At 38.1% G+C, this 16,113-nt stretch overlaps 1 protein-coding gene across 2 annotated transcripts in view; it reads left to right on the forward strand.

Annotated features, from left to right (window-relative positions):
• The window catches only part of RGS7 (regulator of G protein signaling 7), a 38,594-nt gene extending 26,988 nt beyond the window's left edge, over positions 1-11,606 (forward strand). Inside the window, exons 10-12 of one of the 2 annotated variants that reach the window (XM_031552387.1) lie at positions 1,166-1,255; positions 3,358-3,438; positions 11,519-11,601. In XM_031552387.1, coding sequence (XP_031408247.1) covers positions 1,166-1,255; positions 3,358-3,432 — 165 coding nt within the window. In that variant the 3' untranslated portion in view covers positions 3,433-3,438; positions 11,519-11,601. Of the gene's footprint in view, positions 1-1,165; positions 1,256-3,357; positions 3,439-11,328 lie in introns of both variants that reach the window. The other variant, XM_031552388.1, reaches the window with a different exon arrangement.
• Positions 11,607-16,113: the final 4,507 nt, after the last annotated feature.

Genomic DNA, 16,113 nt, shown 5'->3' on the forward strand with positions numbered 1-16,113 from the left:
CTGACTATATGCCAGAATTTCTTGGCTTAGTGTAGAAAGCACAATGAAAGGCACTTAGAATCATTCTCTAGAGTTAATAACAAATCTAAGATAAAAAAAAGCTTTAATTTTACATCACTATAATTTTAATTTGGTGGTTTTTTTCTATTCATTAATTGCATGCAGTACCAACCTCAAAAACAGTATTTACTGTAGAGTTTATTTACTGTTTCCTGTTTGCTCTGCTAAAGTTTCCTGTGGTAGAAGGTAGGGCTTAAGTGAAAAAGAAAATGAAAACAGTTAACACAATGCAGTACATTTCTTAAAATACTTTTGTGAGAATATTTCCTGTTCAAATTGCTTTTCCTAAAAATCCCTCTCCTAACATTATAACTGGAATGAGATTATAAAATGTTTTATGTTGCAGATTTTTAGTGTTGTTTTTTTTTCCATTTGTTTCCTCATTTTTTGATTAATTTATTTTAAAGAGATGAGAATGTTGAGAAGAAAAGCTCCATAAACTGCCTGTGTCACTTCTTTCTCCATTAGTGCTATCAAATTTTTATATGTCTCTGAAGAATAAATATCTTGAAAATTCGATTAGCTTGGAACTGTTTTTTCAGTTTGCACGTGCATTTTCCTTTTTATATCATCAGCTGGGTAGCAGAATAAACATCTCTCAAATAATGCTTCCAAGAGTAGCCAGGGGACACCCTCTCTAGGTTAAGAACTTATCTGTAGTGCTAAATTAGAAACCTACCACCTCTTCAAGCATATCAAGTCAGAAAAGCATCTCCAGAAATGAGTTCAGAAACTCTGATGGGATAGGATTTGAGTTAAGCAATGTGGTCGCTTAACTGAACTGACTGATGTAAGGGAGGTTTCAAGCTGGGCTTTAAGATAGAACTGAGTTGTAAATTCTCAGAAAAAATAATTCTGTAAGAAAATAGGGACAGTAAGTTTAAGGAAGGTGTGCTATATCCTTTATACGTAACAAATAAGTGGAATTTCTGGTTTAACAACAGAAAGCAACTCATCTTTAGCTGAGAAACTGCAAGCTCAGCTAACCCTACCTCATAACACTGCCTATTCTAAGTAGTGGTACCTGGCTAAAGATATACAACTGCCTCCTGTTTCACCTATATCTTTTTTTTGTGGGAGTAACAACACCTTCTTTTCCTTTCAGGAGCACATTTACAAACTGATGAAAAGTGATTCTTACCCTCGTTTTATACGATCCAGTGCCTACCAGGAGCTGCTACAGGCCAAGAAAAAGGTATTGGTCCATCTTGCCTTTGTCTTGCCACTGTGCAAAGCAGTGGTTATGTTTGCAACAATACTCAGTCTTCTCTCCCCTGTGCCAGTGCAACTGGATATCTGGTAGGTGACCAACTTGGCGTATTTGGAGGGTCACATATACACAGGAGTTCAATATACATATATGTGTATATATCCTGCATGTGGGCATGTTGCAATAAGTTATTCTAGCAAAACGTATTTTTATTTTTACATCCCATATTGTACTGTTTTCTCTGTTATGAAGCACCTTAAATTGCAAAGTGCTTTACAAATACATTAAAAAATAAAATAAAATCCCAGAAGAATAGTCTTTCATGTTTGCAAGTTTGCTTATGTAATAACTGTTGTTCTCTTTATTCCACCTGTAAAATCGACAGAATGTGTTTAGAAACAGTCTCACTTATATGAATAACTTCTGATTCCAACTATAAAAATAGGGGCTTCCTAATCCTATTTCTTTCCCTATTATTACATGAATAGTTTCAAACAGATCAGAAATATGACTTGAAAGACTGATCATGTCACACTTGTACAATCAGAGGCTCATGTATTGGCATGTAATGTTTGCTTAGAAAAGCCCAGATTCGGAATTGATTCCCGAAAAGGCACAGCCCAGAGTATGTGGAGCAGTTTGTGCAATGCAGAATTCTATAATGATAAATAATTTTATTAGAGGGCTCTAAATAGTCATCTCCTAGAATCACCTGGGAGCCATGTGCTTGCAAAATCAGGACCCTGTCATTGCCGAAATGAGGTAGTTATTGACATCGTAGCATTCTACTGTTTATAATGACAACCTAAAATTATATGAAAGTACTGTGTGATTTTGTTTTTTGTTCAAACATTGATTTCTGAAGATCCAATATAGAGAGAAATGTTGAAAATACCAGAAAGCTACAACTGTCCGTGTGAAGTCCTTAAGTTTGTGATTGTCAGTTCATTAACACAAGATGTGCACTTCATTATTTCTTTTTATTTTCAGTTTTTCTTTTTAATCAAACCATTTTGATTCCCATGAAAAATGATTTTTGTCAAATATTATATCTGCTTTGCCCATCTGCTGTTTTGCAGAGTTCCATTACAGCTTCATACCTATGTTTGCTTCCTTATTTATACAAACTTTGTTTTGCAGTCCATTGTTTCATCAGTCCTTTTCTACTCCATTTTTTCTTGCTTTTCTTTTTCCCCTCCTTTTTCTTTTAATTTTATTTTAAATTTAAGTTGGAAAACACACTGGATCGTCGAACATCTTTTGAGAAATTCACACGCAATGTGGTAAGTTTGTTGCCTCGGAAGACTAGTAAACCTGATGGGACATCCTTCTCCTTCCCCCCTCACCGAACCTTCCTTTCCCTTTTTGCTTCTCTAACCTGACAGTTAAAAGTCTGTTTATCACAGTTTGTGAATTTTCCTAGGAATGTCAGATTTATAATCTACTTTAATTACAACCCCTCCTCCCTAGTCCCTTTCCTGCTGACCTCCACAGTCACACATGGAGGAATGGAACTTTGGGAGCCATGCTTTTTACACTAGGAAGCATGAAATGATTTGCTTCTTTTTTTAATGTGTAGTAAAGAATCTGTGAAAACCTGCTTGATGTTGTTCCTTTTTCCATTGCCTCCCAAAATACTAAGCCTGGTATAGTTTAAGAATAATGGATTTCATTGCTGTCTCTCTTTTTTTTTTTTTACTAGAAAAGCATTTGTCCCATTTTTGTAATTGGGGACAGGGAAAAATAAACAATAATAATTTCTCTTTCCCTATCCTCCTTAATGCACAGCTTCTTTAGGACCAAAGAATTGATGCTGATGATGCAGAAGGGTTTGATTAAGATTTCAATTTGTTTATGGATACAGCAACTGATTATTTTTCTTTTTAGTAATAATTTTGGAAATATATTTCACCAGGGTAAAAATGTGAAGGCTAGTAAATTTGCTGTGGGCATTATCTTGCCACCAGCCAAAAGATCCACTGATTGCTTGAAATGTGGGATTCCTTTTACTTATCCGGTTTCTTTGGATTTTTTTTTAAACTTTGTGAAAGTTCCAACTAAAGCATTCAACGCATTTATTTTTGTAGGGCAGAAACATCCCTATTTTCCCATGCCATAAAAACTGTACACCAACACTGAGGGCGAGCACTAACCTGTTATGAAAAGAGGTAGAAAGATCTTGGATTCTACTCAAGTTTGTCTGCATTGTCTGTTGAATTGTGCAGTTGATGCTGCTGTGTGTGTGTGCATCTGTGGCTTTTTCTGTGACCTGGTTAGTGAAGCTGTGTGCATTGAAATGACAAATATGAGAGCTTTCAGCAAAGATCATGGTTTTTGTTTTTTAGTTACTAGGGAAGGAGAAGCAGTTCTCAGAAACTGCCTCCCATTTAATGAGGCTTAAGAGTGTTTCCTCGAGTATTTAAATTGCATATACGTTCCAATAATCAGAACAAGAAACAAACACAGTGAAAGTACAAAGTTCTGTGAGGTTGTAGGAATATCTCACATGTTAAAACAAAACTGTAATCCTTTGACTACTTTCTTATAGGTAAAGGCTTCCTGTAATATGCTTTGAATCCACTGCAATCAGGAACAAATTTGAATTCAATGGGACAAAGTCAGTAAGACTAAAAAGTAAATAAACAGCCACAAAGTAAACTATCTCAGTGTTTGAAACAAAAACCCCTATTTTTTTGCATGGTGGTGTTGCCATAGCATGTTGCAGTGTGATTTGTGTGTTGTCTAAACAGGTTGATCTATACAACAATGTTATACGTGACAACATTATACATAATGATTCTACTTTCTTCCATGGAGATGTTTAACAGGAAGTTCCACAGTAATAAACAAGCCTGGGTTAATGAGAGAGAGCGCAGACAGTACATCTGGGACCTCTGAGAGGCGAGATTTTGCTCATCATAGTGCCTACAGTGTATAGGCTGGGTTTAAGTAGCCAGCTGATCAGGAACTGGTTGTGATAAAAAGTACGTAAACAAGTGGCTGTAAGGAGAGAAATAGCAAGCTCCAAGCCGGTGCAAGGAAAACAACACAAAAAAGTGTAAAAGTGAACACAGACTGGGAGGCACTAAAGTTACTCTCTGATAAAGCATCAGCCCTGTACAGCAGCACTGGAGCAGCATAGTGCCCTGCCAGCATGCCCAACATTCAGCAGCTAATCTCAGGCAGATGAGATGAGATCAGCAGGATGCTGGAGATGTAAGGCAGGCCCAGTAACAAAGCTGTGAGCTAGAATGAGGGGAGCGAGGATTTCTGTATAGGAAGCATTAATACTTCAGTAGAAGAGGGTGATTCTTTTCTCATGGTGCAAGCTATAATGTAAATACTGTGCATTTGCTTTTCCTTAAACTACTGCCCTATGAATTTGGGTGGAATCTGTCAAGTTGGGTCAGCTACAAAAGTAAAAAATATCACTTTTAAGCATACATTCCTGATGAGATGAGCAGCTCGGAAGCTTGCAAACTACTCCCAAATATCAGGGTTCTCAGGTACAAACATTTTGTGAGAGATCAGAGTTTCTAATCCCCCACAGACCCAGGACCCCTTGGCACCAGGGATCCTTATTCTTCCATTCTTGTTCTCAGTTATGATGAGTTTATAATGTATAATTATGTGATTCGGTACACTGGTTCTAACATGCAGGGATGAGGCAAGTGTTTCTCAGAATATCCTACTGATTAACTTGTTCTACTGTGAAGGGACAGACTGTTGTAAAAGACCTGCTCTTCTGATTAATACAGAAAACAGATGTGAAACAGGTCTTCTACAACTTAGCCAAATGTGGTGGTCTCTGAATGATTTATAAAGAAGAAAATTGTATTTTCACTTATCTTCTCACAATTTAGAAAACTTAGACTCATTTCCACCTTTATTTTTCTCAATTACACCCAAGTGGCTTTGCATTGAACTAAATTAGACCTCAGTATTTTTATTTGAAATGTTAAAAAAAAAAAACAACCTGTTGTGTATAGGGACTGAACATGAGAGGATGACCTTGTGATTCATAACCTGATTTGTTAAGCTGAGACTATAAGAGCTTTCTGAACCTTTTGAGCAGTAATTGGAAGTGAGTTATACTTGAAACGGAAAGCATTTGCTAAGCTAGAAAGTTTTAAAACTTTCTACATCTATCTCTCTATATTAATCATAAAATTAAATGGAAATCACCTAAGATAATCACTCATTATTTTAGTTTGGTGGGAAAAAGCAGAAGTGAATCTATCCACACATAAAAACTAGGCTTAGCTTTGCATTTCTTTGAGACTGTAGAGTTTTCTTTTCAGAAAGCTTTCAATAATTCAGTGCACTTTATGAAAGCCCTATATGCACAACTAAAAGCACTAGTTATTTAGCTTGCTCTGTAAATTATATAGTGCAGTTGCTAATGCTTTTGGCATTCTATAACAGACAATGTGAATAGTGTCAGAAACATGTTTACATAAGATACAATACAGGTAAAGTAATAGCAAACTCGTATTTGCTATAATATATTGCTATTAATATTAATATTTGCTATATATATACTCATATTTGTGTAATATTGTGTCCTAAATAAAAAGTTAGGAAATTTCCTCTACCTCAAGTAATAACATCTACACAGCATAGAAAAAAAAACAAAACAAAACACAAGGAAAGTGCACTGATAACACTGATGGGAGAAAAGAGGTCCTTTAAGGAAGACTTTAATTTCCCCTTCCCATCAGGAACTGTGACAGTAGCAGACTGGTAGTCTCTGAGCAACACACCTTTGTGAACATCTGCCTGTATTTCGCTGTGATCAGTGGTCCAGAAAGCCAGAACAAAGCATTTCATTTACAGCACAGTATGCTCATTTTTTTTCCACTACATGCAAATTTTCCTGTCTTGGCAGGAGACGAGTTAACAGGGCAGTAAGGTGCAGTCTTTTCCTCAGAGCCATCCTGGGGAGATGCTCAATCACTGTATGTGGGTGTGACAGCTTCAGATTCCACTGCCAGTGTCAGAGTTTTATCTGTTGCTGCTTAACTGTCGAGGTGAAAAAATGGGCTTTTTGCAAGTTTGTGGTGTTTTATGAAAATACAGCAAGTATAAAACTGAGCTAACTCAGTTCATTTATTAAACCAGAGAGTCATCAAATGATAATAGTCTTCTCTCATAGCCTCATAAGAAAGAACCCCATTTAATGACACTGGGTTTAAAACTACTATATCTTACATTACCCATGCTCTTTCCACTTAGAGCTCTCTGCTTCCACTTAGCTTAAAACTTGCTCACCAGTTTCCTCTGAGGATTTTCCTCTCCAAATCAGTAACATTAGACTATTTAATGCACGAGACAAGAAATACGAAGGCCATGCAACACAGCACATTTTCACAATCCAATGTCCAGTGTAACTTAATATGAAAAATTACAAATCATAGTCTAGAGGTGGAAATTAAAACTCTTTAAAATATCTTCCTCTTTTCTTTTCAGTCAGGTATAGACTTTATAAATGTTTAAACTGATGTTGCCATGTTAAGAACTGCCCCTTTACTGAGAAATGCAGATATTAATTTCCCATTAGCCAATAATTTTTCTCTGGACAGAAAAACCTTTTATATATACCTGAGAGCCAGACCAGAAGTCCACTTCACCCTGAAATCCAAGCATGGGCTATATTTTTCTTGAGAATAGCATTTTGAACAAGCTTTAATGTAATATCAGCTGTAGGATCTTCTGTTCAATTGTGGAATGTGCAATCATGGAATTCTTCCTAGTTAGACTTTTGAAATTTGCTTATGGGTTATTCTTAAAACATGAAAGAAAAATAGTGTGTCAGAAAAAAATCACAAAGCTTTGAAAAATAAAATAAAACCCACAAACAACTCAAAACCCAAACCCTAAAAACAATAAACTTTCATAGAAATGAACCTTTTCTTTTTAGGAAAGAGATGGCTTAATAGAAAAAAAAAATTGAAATTTTGAGTTTGGACTAATAATTAGTCCAAAAATCCAGTGTTAGGTTGTTTTTGAGGAATGATGCCCAGCTTAGTGAGGAAAATCAAAAGGAGAATCCCTAGGAGATTCCAGTGAAGCTTGGCCTCCTTGCCCAGTTCTGCAATGATGAGCTGAGCTGCCCTGCTTTGTGCTGGGGCGGAGGGGCTGCTGTGTGATACTGGCACAGAAGACCCACACATGGGTCTGTCTCCACTAGGAAGCAGAGCAATCCCATTCAGATATTAGGCCAGTGACTACCATTTCCCAGCTGACAAATATTTGTCTGTGTCCTAAGCTACTGGAAGACTGAGAAACACAGAGTGATAATGAAATGAACTATTTGTTGAATGCATTGGCACCTTAGAAAATCTTAGATTTTACCCCATCCTTCCGATGATTTTTTAAGTTAAAACTATCCCATATGGAAAGACTTTGCAGGTTAAGCAGGAATTAGAGCAACTCATCAGAATATGCAGATTACTGGGGAAGGAGAAAGAAAGAGGAATTATCACCCAGTTTGGAACAAGCCAAACCAAGAATATGCAATTGCTCAGACACTCCTTTTTGTCTATGAACTGCCCAGGACAGGAAAGAGCTGCAGTGTAAAATTAGAAGAGGACTGCAAATCCCCACTATAGGCACATGCAACCACTGAAGGTAGTGATGAGAACTTGTCCCCTAAACTCAGTGAATGCTAATCTCCTCCTCTTCACCACCTTCCTGAAAGAAAAATACGCTGGCACAGCTGGATGAAAATCAAAGCAAAATCCTGATCCCCTGGGCAATGCTAAATCCATTTGCCTGCCTTAGAGGAGCAAGGGCTGGCTAAATCCTGACCAGAGACTTATTGTTTCTGCTTCTGTGCCTCTCCAGATGTGCGCCTGCCAAGGGCTGTTTATCTCAGCACTGTCTGTGGCACCAGGGATATCACCTGGGATCTTTGCCTGCTGATGCTGGCCAAGCTGTTGGCGTTCGGCATGTATGCCACACACAAGCAGATCAGGAATAGTGAGAGCAAGGAGGGCCAGTCCTCATTTTGTCTCATTTTGCTCCTAGTAGGTGCATGGCATTCTCCCTATTGGATATGTGGTGTTTCCCTTTCCATTTCTATCAATTGGAAATATAAGTCCTGAGGACAATAAAGAAACTTGAAAAAGGAGTGACTGAGGTTGCTTAGCAGAAAGGATAAGAATTTGAAAACTAATATTTTAACCTTCATATATTTCAACTCTGGTCCCTATATAAATTTCACATTGGTCTCTTATAAGTCACATATGAATCGAAGTTGTTGCTGACTTACTTGCCAGATTATTTGAGTTGCTAGTGTCCAGCTACATAAATAGGTCAGTCAGCATATTTATGTTCATAAATCTGCACATGGTCATAAATCTGCAAATACTTTTGTAATTTTCTCCCCAAGCTCTCTAAAAGTACAGTCGGAAGGACAACTCTGCATTTAAAAAGTTAATGCATTCAGGTAGGTGAGAGAACACTGAGGTCAGTTATTTGTTTTTCATCAATGTAGTTGACTCCAGTTGTTCTGCTGCCTGCTTGTACTCTGACTCTCTTGTTGAGATACAGAATCACAGAATCATGGAATCCTTAGAGTCAGAAGTGTTCTTTAAAGGTCATTTGCATATATGCACAAGGCTTCATTTGGCTGGTGTGTTACAATAAAATTGTTAAATTGTTTCAATTCATATGTCCAAATTGTACCTAAAAGACCAAAATCCTCTCGTTTAGAATTTGGCCCTATACTCCTACATGTTGATGGCAAGAATGCAACAAAAATACTAAAGATCTTCTTTTCATTCCTCAGATGAAAATCTAGTACTTCGGAATTTGTTTTCAAACGTTCTTTAATCTTACTAGCACAGCAAACAATTTCCTATGTGTGATTAGTCGTGTGCCACACCTTTTAGAACTTGCCTGTTTATTGTAGTTGATCAAACTGAAAAATTGGCTTAAGGAACTGTAATTAGCATTGTACCTGAAAGAAATAGATGCAACCCTGGGAAAGGAAGGTAGTGAATAAGACATTCAGAGAAATCCTTAACTTAGGAGAAAAACTATCCAAAGTCTTTCAGCTTACTGTAGTGAGCAGTATCTGGGGAAGAAGTGATGCCAAACAACAACAACATTTTCATGACATCTTAATGCATCTATAGGAAAAATTTCAATTAATACACAGAATAAGATTATCAAGTCAGATCAACTAATTAATGAATAGTTTTTTTGCCTGCACTTAGATCAAAAATTCCTACTTTATATAATATCACAGTTCATTCCATAATTGCCAAAATGGTTCATCTCAAATTCCATGGAATTACAACTCCTAAAGAATCAGCTGCTGCAAATAAGAAGACAAAATTATTTCACAGATTCACAGACAAAAATCTCTGTAAGAAGGAAAGATCAGCAGATGCTGAATATTTTCTTAGCTTATGTACAAGGCTGACAACCCTGCACCACCTCTAAAATCAATTAACAAATTTGGGCATAGCATCTTAAATTGTAGTAGTCCAGTGCCACATAGCTGTGGTGACATTTTGGTTATCTAAAAAGTGTTCAGCTTAGTGGTTTAAACAGCTTACTTATTACATTATGGGAGAACATAATCTAAAGCTAAATTAATGCCAAAAAACTGAATTTAATGTAGGTAGAAATTCATAGAGTTAAAGCTAGATAAAGAGAGGAGACCATGCCTAGAAGGAGACATGCTGTCCTTCTGCGAAGCAAGTGCTATTATTGTCAGGCAATATGGTGAACCTGAGAGATGAGGAATCTAATCCAACATTACAGATCATTATTTCCCTTCAAGATTATACTGTAGGGTGAAAGTTCACCCTCATCTGTATGACATTTATTTCAGAGCACAAAGAGTAGAATGGCTATTCTTTTTGTCAAGATCCATTCTGGTATATTGCATTTAAGCAAATATTAAAAACCAACTTGCATATCTCTTTGAGCATAAAATTAATTGGTAGGGAAAACACAGAGTTACACAAAAGATTACTTTACAGCTCATTGATAAAGCAGAATAAGTTTATCTACCATTTACTGCAGGTCATCTCTCTTCACAGTTACAGTAATTCTTACTGGAGTCTCCTTCAAGTCAGTTTGATTTTAAAATGAACAATACAATAGATGTAAATATTACATACCCTTTAACTGACAGGTTAGATAGAGCCCTTTACTATTTTATTTTTTTATGATCTAATTATGGTATGTTATCAGGGTATCCCTGTGGTGTATTGAGAAGTGCTGTAAGCTTGCTGTGCCAGTTCTGCCTCTGCTGAATTGGTGCCACAGCAGGATGGCCTGAGGAGAGCTAACTGACATCTTGTGTGGTTTTGAGGCTTTTGTCTGGCTCAGCTAAAGCTCAGATCTGCCTGAAATATGCCATCACAACATACCTACACTATCCTCTTCGGACTCTACAGCTAACTCTTGTGGGACAGAACTTCCTAAAAAACTGAAACAGCATCTCTGCAATAGGAGGACCGATGAGGAAAAAGACAATGTGAAAATCCAAACACCTTCTAAGCAATTTTAGGCAGTCCCATGTAACATACCTGACCAATACTCCTTATAAATAGTAAATGCAGTATGAGCAAGTCTATTGCAAAGTTCGTGGAAAAGCTGCTTTCCTGCCTGTATGCAATCTGCCTCTTACTTTCTTACTTTAACTGTAAAGTAGCTTTCTGCAATCTGTGATGGAGCTACTACATTGTGCACATCATCGCTGTAGCATGAGGCACCCTCACTTCTAGTGGCCACCGTCAAGTAGTTCTGGGAGTGACTAACAGCAAAGCCCTCAGCAGTAGTTTCTTAATAGCCAAACCCAATCTCATTCAAAACTGGCCTTTGAATTTGCTGGATTATGCTCTGAAGCAGAATGGCTGGCTGGCAGTGCAGGTGTGCAAGTGTCAGGGCTTCCTGTGGTTTAAGATTTGACAGACTCCAGTTGGTGCCCCTAGATATTTGACAGTGATGTGGCAACACTGAGTGGTTGCTGATGAACAGGTTTGCAGTGATCATGCCTCTGTTTTCTGTTTTTGTTTTTGTTTTTATCTTTTCCTCAGGGGAAATCGCTCACATCAAAGAGGTTAACCAGTCTAGTGCAGTCCTACTAAAAGGATCACCTTGTAGCATGGAAGCAGACTCAAATCATTATACATACTTTGTAGCTCACTGATTGCCTGAATCAGAGGACAGTAGAACAAGATGTTGCATGAGCAAGGACCTGACTTGTTTTCTTTTGTGTATACTAAGGCATTACAGACTCCGAGGGACTCTCTAGCCTTTCGATGCCTCCATTTCGAAAACTGTCTGCTCACTTCCTCCTTCATATCAAGCTGGATCTGTGTCTTTTTATTTTCTGCAAGCTCAAGTACAGTGAAAAAAAAGCTTCTGCTAGGCACAGTTTATTAAAAAAATACGTCAATCAAAAACTGGAAGAAATGTAAAAAATGCATATATTAATAAATATACATATGGCATCACATTTATTGCACAATAAATTAGCACAGAAGGTTTCATTTCACTGATGTATTCACACTGAGAAAGAAAGCCTGTGTCTTTGTCTGTTGTCTGTATATTCTGTTAATGTTTCTTGCATTTATTTTTATACCATATTTAAAAAAGAACACCTTTTACTCCAGTTGTATTAAAGTTGATCCTTCCTCTGTAAATTTGTGTATGTTTATATTGTTGTTTTATCTTTCATTAAAATATGCAGAGTCTCTTTCCTTTGGGAAGTTTGAGATTTTAATACTGAATCTGAAGATTAGTCCAGAGCAAAGCCATTTCCAAAAGTTACATACCTTGTGCTTTCTAAAAAGTGACATGAACTGGCATTTTCTTTCTCTGAGCGACACCTAACCAAACACACTTTATTGATAATCATTTACTCTTCATTTTCTTTTTAGCAAGCTAGTAGCAGTGAGACCTTTTCAGCTTGCTCATCATCACATAAGCAAACTTTTCTTTAAGCTAGATCAGGTCTGTAATGACGCAGTCTACACAGTCTGCTCAGCGATTCAGTTGCTGTCCAAGAGCAGATCAACTGAACTGCATTTTCTTAGGAATGGACGTGATCAAGTCTGGCTGAGAACATGAGTATGCTTTTGCTAAATATACACCATTTCTTCCTCCTTGCTGTCATGTGTGCCACAGTGCAACATTTTAAGCTGAAAAGGTGGTGGTTTGGAAGTGCTGAGACTAGAGCTCAAACCTTGGGTTGCAAATGAAGAAACCTGCAATTTTAACTCAGGGGCTCAGTTCAAGTGCGCTGTTGTATGTGTGTCTAATAGTGATATTCACTTAAGAGATCTACTCATAGGTTCACAGGAGCTTGTAGACATTGTCCGTGAGACAATGGATATAGAGCCTTCTGATGCTAAACGGAGCTAGAGCTATAATATCTCTGCTTGCAGAAGAGAAGAAGCATTTTTGAATAATAGATGATGTAAAGATAGTGGCAGAATCTCCTAGTAGAAAAGCAGTGGTGTGAACTAAGGCAAATGACAAATAGCTCCGGGGCATTATGTGGTGTGTAGGACAAATGTACTGAAAGAGCCTTTTTAGCCATGCACAGGACTGGCTCAGGACAGCCAGAGCCGGTACCATCTGTTGTACTCACTTTTGTGTGATATTGATAAACAGAGATCTTGTTCCAGAGGGACCGCTAAACCTAAAAATGTCATCTTTCCCCCCGCCCCCCCATTCCTGACACAAAACAAGCTGGCCGTAGACACAATCCAGTATTACATTTGAATAGATTAGTGCTGGAGTCATCTCGGTCAGCACCAGATGCCTACCTGCGTTACTGCCGCTGGGACAGGGCTGCTGTGGGCAGAAGGGAGCTAAGCTGTCATAACCCTGACTGCAGCATCCCCAGAGAAACGGTCTGAATAAACCTAGGAACAAACCTAGGAACCTAGGAATATTGTTCATCACCGTGAATGGCTTCTCCCCTGGTTTTTTGCTTGGTTGAGATTTGGGAGAAGGGAAGGGAATTTGTTTTTTTTTTGTTGTTCTTTGTTTTCACATGCTGTGGTGTTTCTGGTTTTCAACTAGGATAATAATCACTGCGTTAAAGTGTTGCAGTTTCTGTCAGCACAATGCTTCCAAGCTGAGTTTTATCACAGAACACTGGTAATGCCCATGAGAGCTTGATTTTATCAAGAGCTCCATCTAGGTCAAGTCAAAATATTCTGTCTACGGAGGCTAGATGAATTCTAATAAATAGTCACACTGAACCCCAGATCTTAAACTCTGAGATTTAATTTTCCTTTACTGCAGAAATGAGAGCTCTGAGGCATGAACTTGGGGCCAGGACATCCACAGAAATTTGAGCTCTGTTTCACTTCTCAGTGCCAAATGGAGATATTTATTTCCCAACTCCTGCTGCCACCGATTGCATCAGCTGGTATACTGCCTGCTTTTCCTTAGGATTTAACTAATTAGATACCAGTGTCTGCTTTGAAGAATCACTCCCATCAAATAACTAGCATTTCAGATTCACGCATTAAATATTTCATGCAACTTTACCAGAAAGAAATTATTATTTTTATTTCTTCTCAAAGCATTTTGCAACATTGTCCAGACAAATACGTGGATTATTTGTATCCCTAGACCCATTTCATTCTAGTTCTTCTTTTGCCTCAGAAGATATGAAGCTTATACTGAATGGCAGTCTTTTCCTGTATTTGCACAGGAATTAACACAATGGCTATAAGGTAAAAGTATGCATTAAAGTAAGGATTTCAAAGTAGTCAGGGAGCTCTATCAAGGTTTCATTTGAGCCTGTGTTTCCAGTGATGCAACTCCACTGTTACCTGTGAGTGAATCTGGCTGAAAATGAAAACCAAACAAAACCTGCTCTGCAGCCAGTTGATTTTTAAAGGGTTTATTTGAGATCTTTTCATCCCTCCACTGATCACTGTCATCTGTCAGTGCTGCCACAGTGGGAATGGCACAATATCCTTTTACTTCCCCACTGAGAAAAGATAGTTGTTGTTTTTTTTCAAAACATTATGAAAATTCACTTCCATAAATTAGGATTAACCCAGGGTAAGGTTTATTTGTTCTTACTGGGGCAACCACCGAGCAGATGAAGTATAGCTTTGGTTACACAATGGTGTATCCATTAGGAAGTCCAGTGAGGTCACAAATCTGTTGAGGAAAAATAAGAACCAAAGGAGAAATCCAATGGGAAGGGGCTGTGCTCTTTGCCTCCTGGGCAGAGTCATCAGTCAGCACCTCCTGGCACCTCCCAGGAGGCTGGAAGCATCCTGCTTTTCATTAAAGGAACCACTTGACCTGAGAACAGCAGAACAGTCATCAGACCTTGTGTAAGATGTCATTAAAAGCTGCTCCTCGAACCTACGAGACCAAAAAAGGAAGGAAAAGGCCTTAAAGAGGGAAGAGAGAAGGAGCAAAATGCTGAGCTGAAAGAGCCATGGAGACTGGCCAAAAATTAATGAGCTGAAAGTGAAGACAAAAGAAAGAAATGAAAATTAATTGCAGTGACCAGAACAGAACTGATGAGGGAGGAGAACTCATGCACAGAGCAGTTGGGTGCTGGAGAGGCAGCATGCCACTGTTGAGACGCCAGCGCCAGGCAGGGCTGCCAGCAGAAACCATCCAACGGCACCAGCTGCGGCTGCTCCTTCAGACATTTTTCTTCTGAAAGAAAGCGCTTAATACCAAATATACGGAATTGCTTTGTTCAAACTGCACTCCTAATATTATTTGAAATCGCAAGGCATAAATGCCAAGTAGTTCTCCAACAAATAACAGATAGGAGAGCAAAAAAGAGTTCCAGAAAATGAGAACTGCAGGAATGCATTTAGAATATTCACTTATTAAAAATATGAGTGAAAGCCAAAGCGATGACTGAAGTGAGAGAAGGCTGTCTTATTTAAGTAACAGTTGGGAATCGTCAGTGATTTTTTGTGGCTCTACCATTTGTTTATCTTTATGCCAAGTTATTAGCAGCTGTTTGAATTTAGACTTAAAAATTACCATATTTTTAATTTGCTTTCTAGCTAGAGATGTCATGCATAGAACCAATACCACTGAACTACTAACTTAAGTGCATAAAACAAATTTTGCTAAAGGGAATTTAATAGTTAAGGGACATTTCTAAAATACGGTTTTAATCTGAAGATCTTTAAGGGAAATTGCCAATAGTTTATTTGAACATATTCTATGTCCATAATTCATTTAAGTGTGTTGCTAAATAGTTCTGATTTGCCTTTTGATCTGACTAGGATGAACAGATTAATGCTTTTGTCTCCTTTGAGTTGAAGATACACTGAAGAAGCCCAATAAAATCTTCTTTGCTTCAGTTTATCCCTTTAGGTTTTGATGAGGCTGCTGCATTGACTATAATAAAATGTCCCCTCTGTTATTGCTTAAAATGGCCACTGCAATGCTGCAGCCTCTTTCGGTGTATCCAAGGAGATATTTCCTTACTGATGTGGGTTGACTCCTTTGCCCTCCTCCAGACTGGAGATGTTATGGATCTTTTATGGAGGACAGCACCCCGTGGAGGCCACAGTGCTCCTGCCCTGGCTCCTAGGAGGAGGACTGTTGTTCATGTTGTGCCAGCTGTGTGTCTGCCTATACACAAAGTGGCAGAGCTTGCCCCTGTTGCAATAGGTGGTGGCTGCTGAACTGTGTTGGCTTACGAGGCACTGTGATTTCCCAGTCTTTTGTGGTAACACATAGGTGTTATTCCCATTGGTGTGTAGAGCATTATTCCCGGGTCAGTGAGATGTCTTCAGTTGTTCATTGAGTAGCATCCTAGTTTTTCAGACTGTACTTTTCTTTTACCAAGGTCACTTTTTTTTTTTTCTTTT

The sequence above is a fragment of the Meleagris gallopavo genome, chromosome 2 (assembly GCF_000146605.3).
Source record: "Meleagris gallopavo isolate NT-WF06-2002-E0010 breed Aviagen turkey brand Nicholas breeding stock chromosome 2, Turkey_5.1, whole genome shotgun sequence".
NCBI lineage: Eukaryota > Metazoa > Chordata > Aves > Galliformes > Phasianidae > Meleagris > Meleagris gallopavo.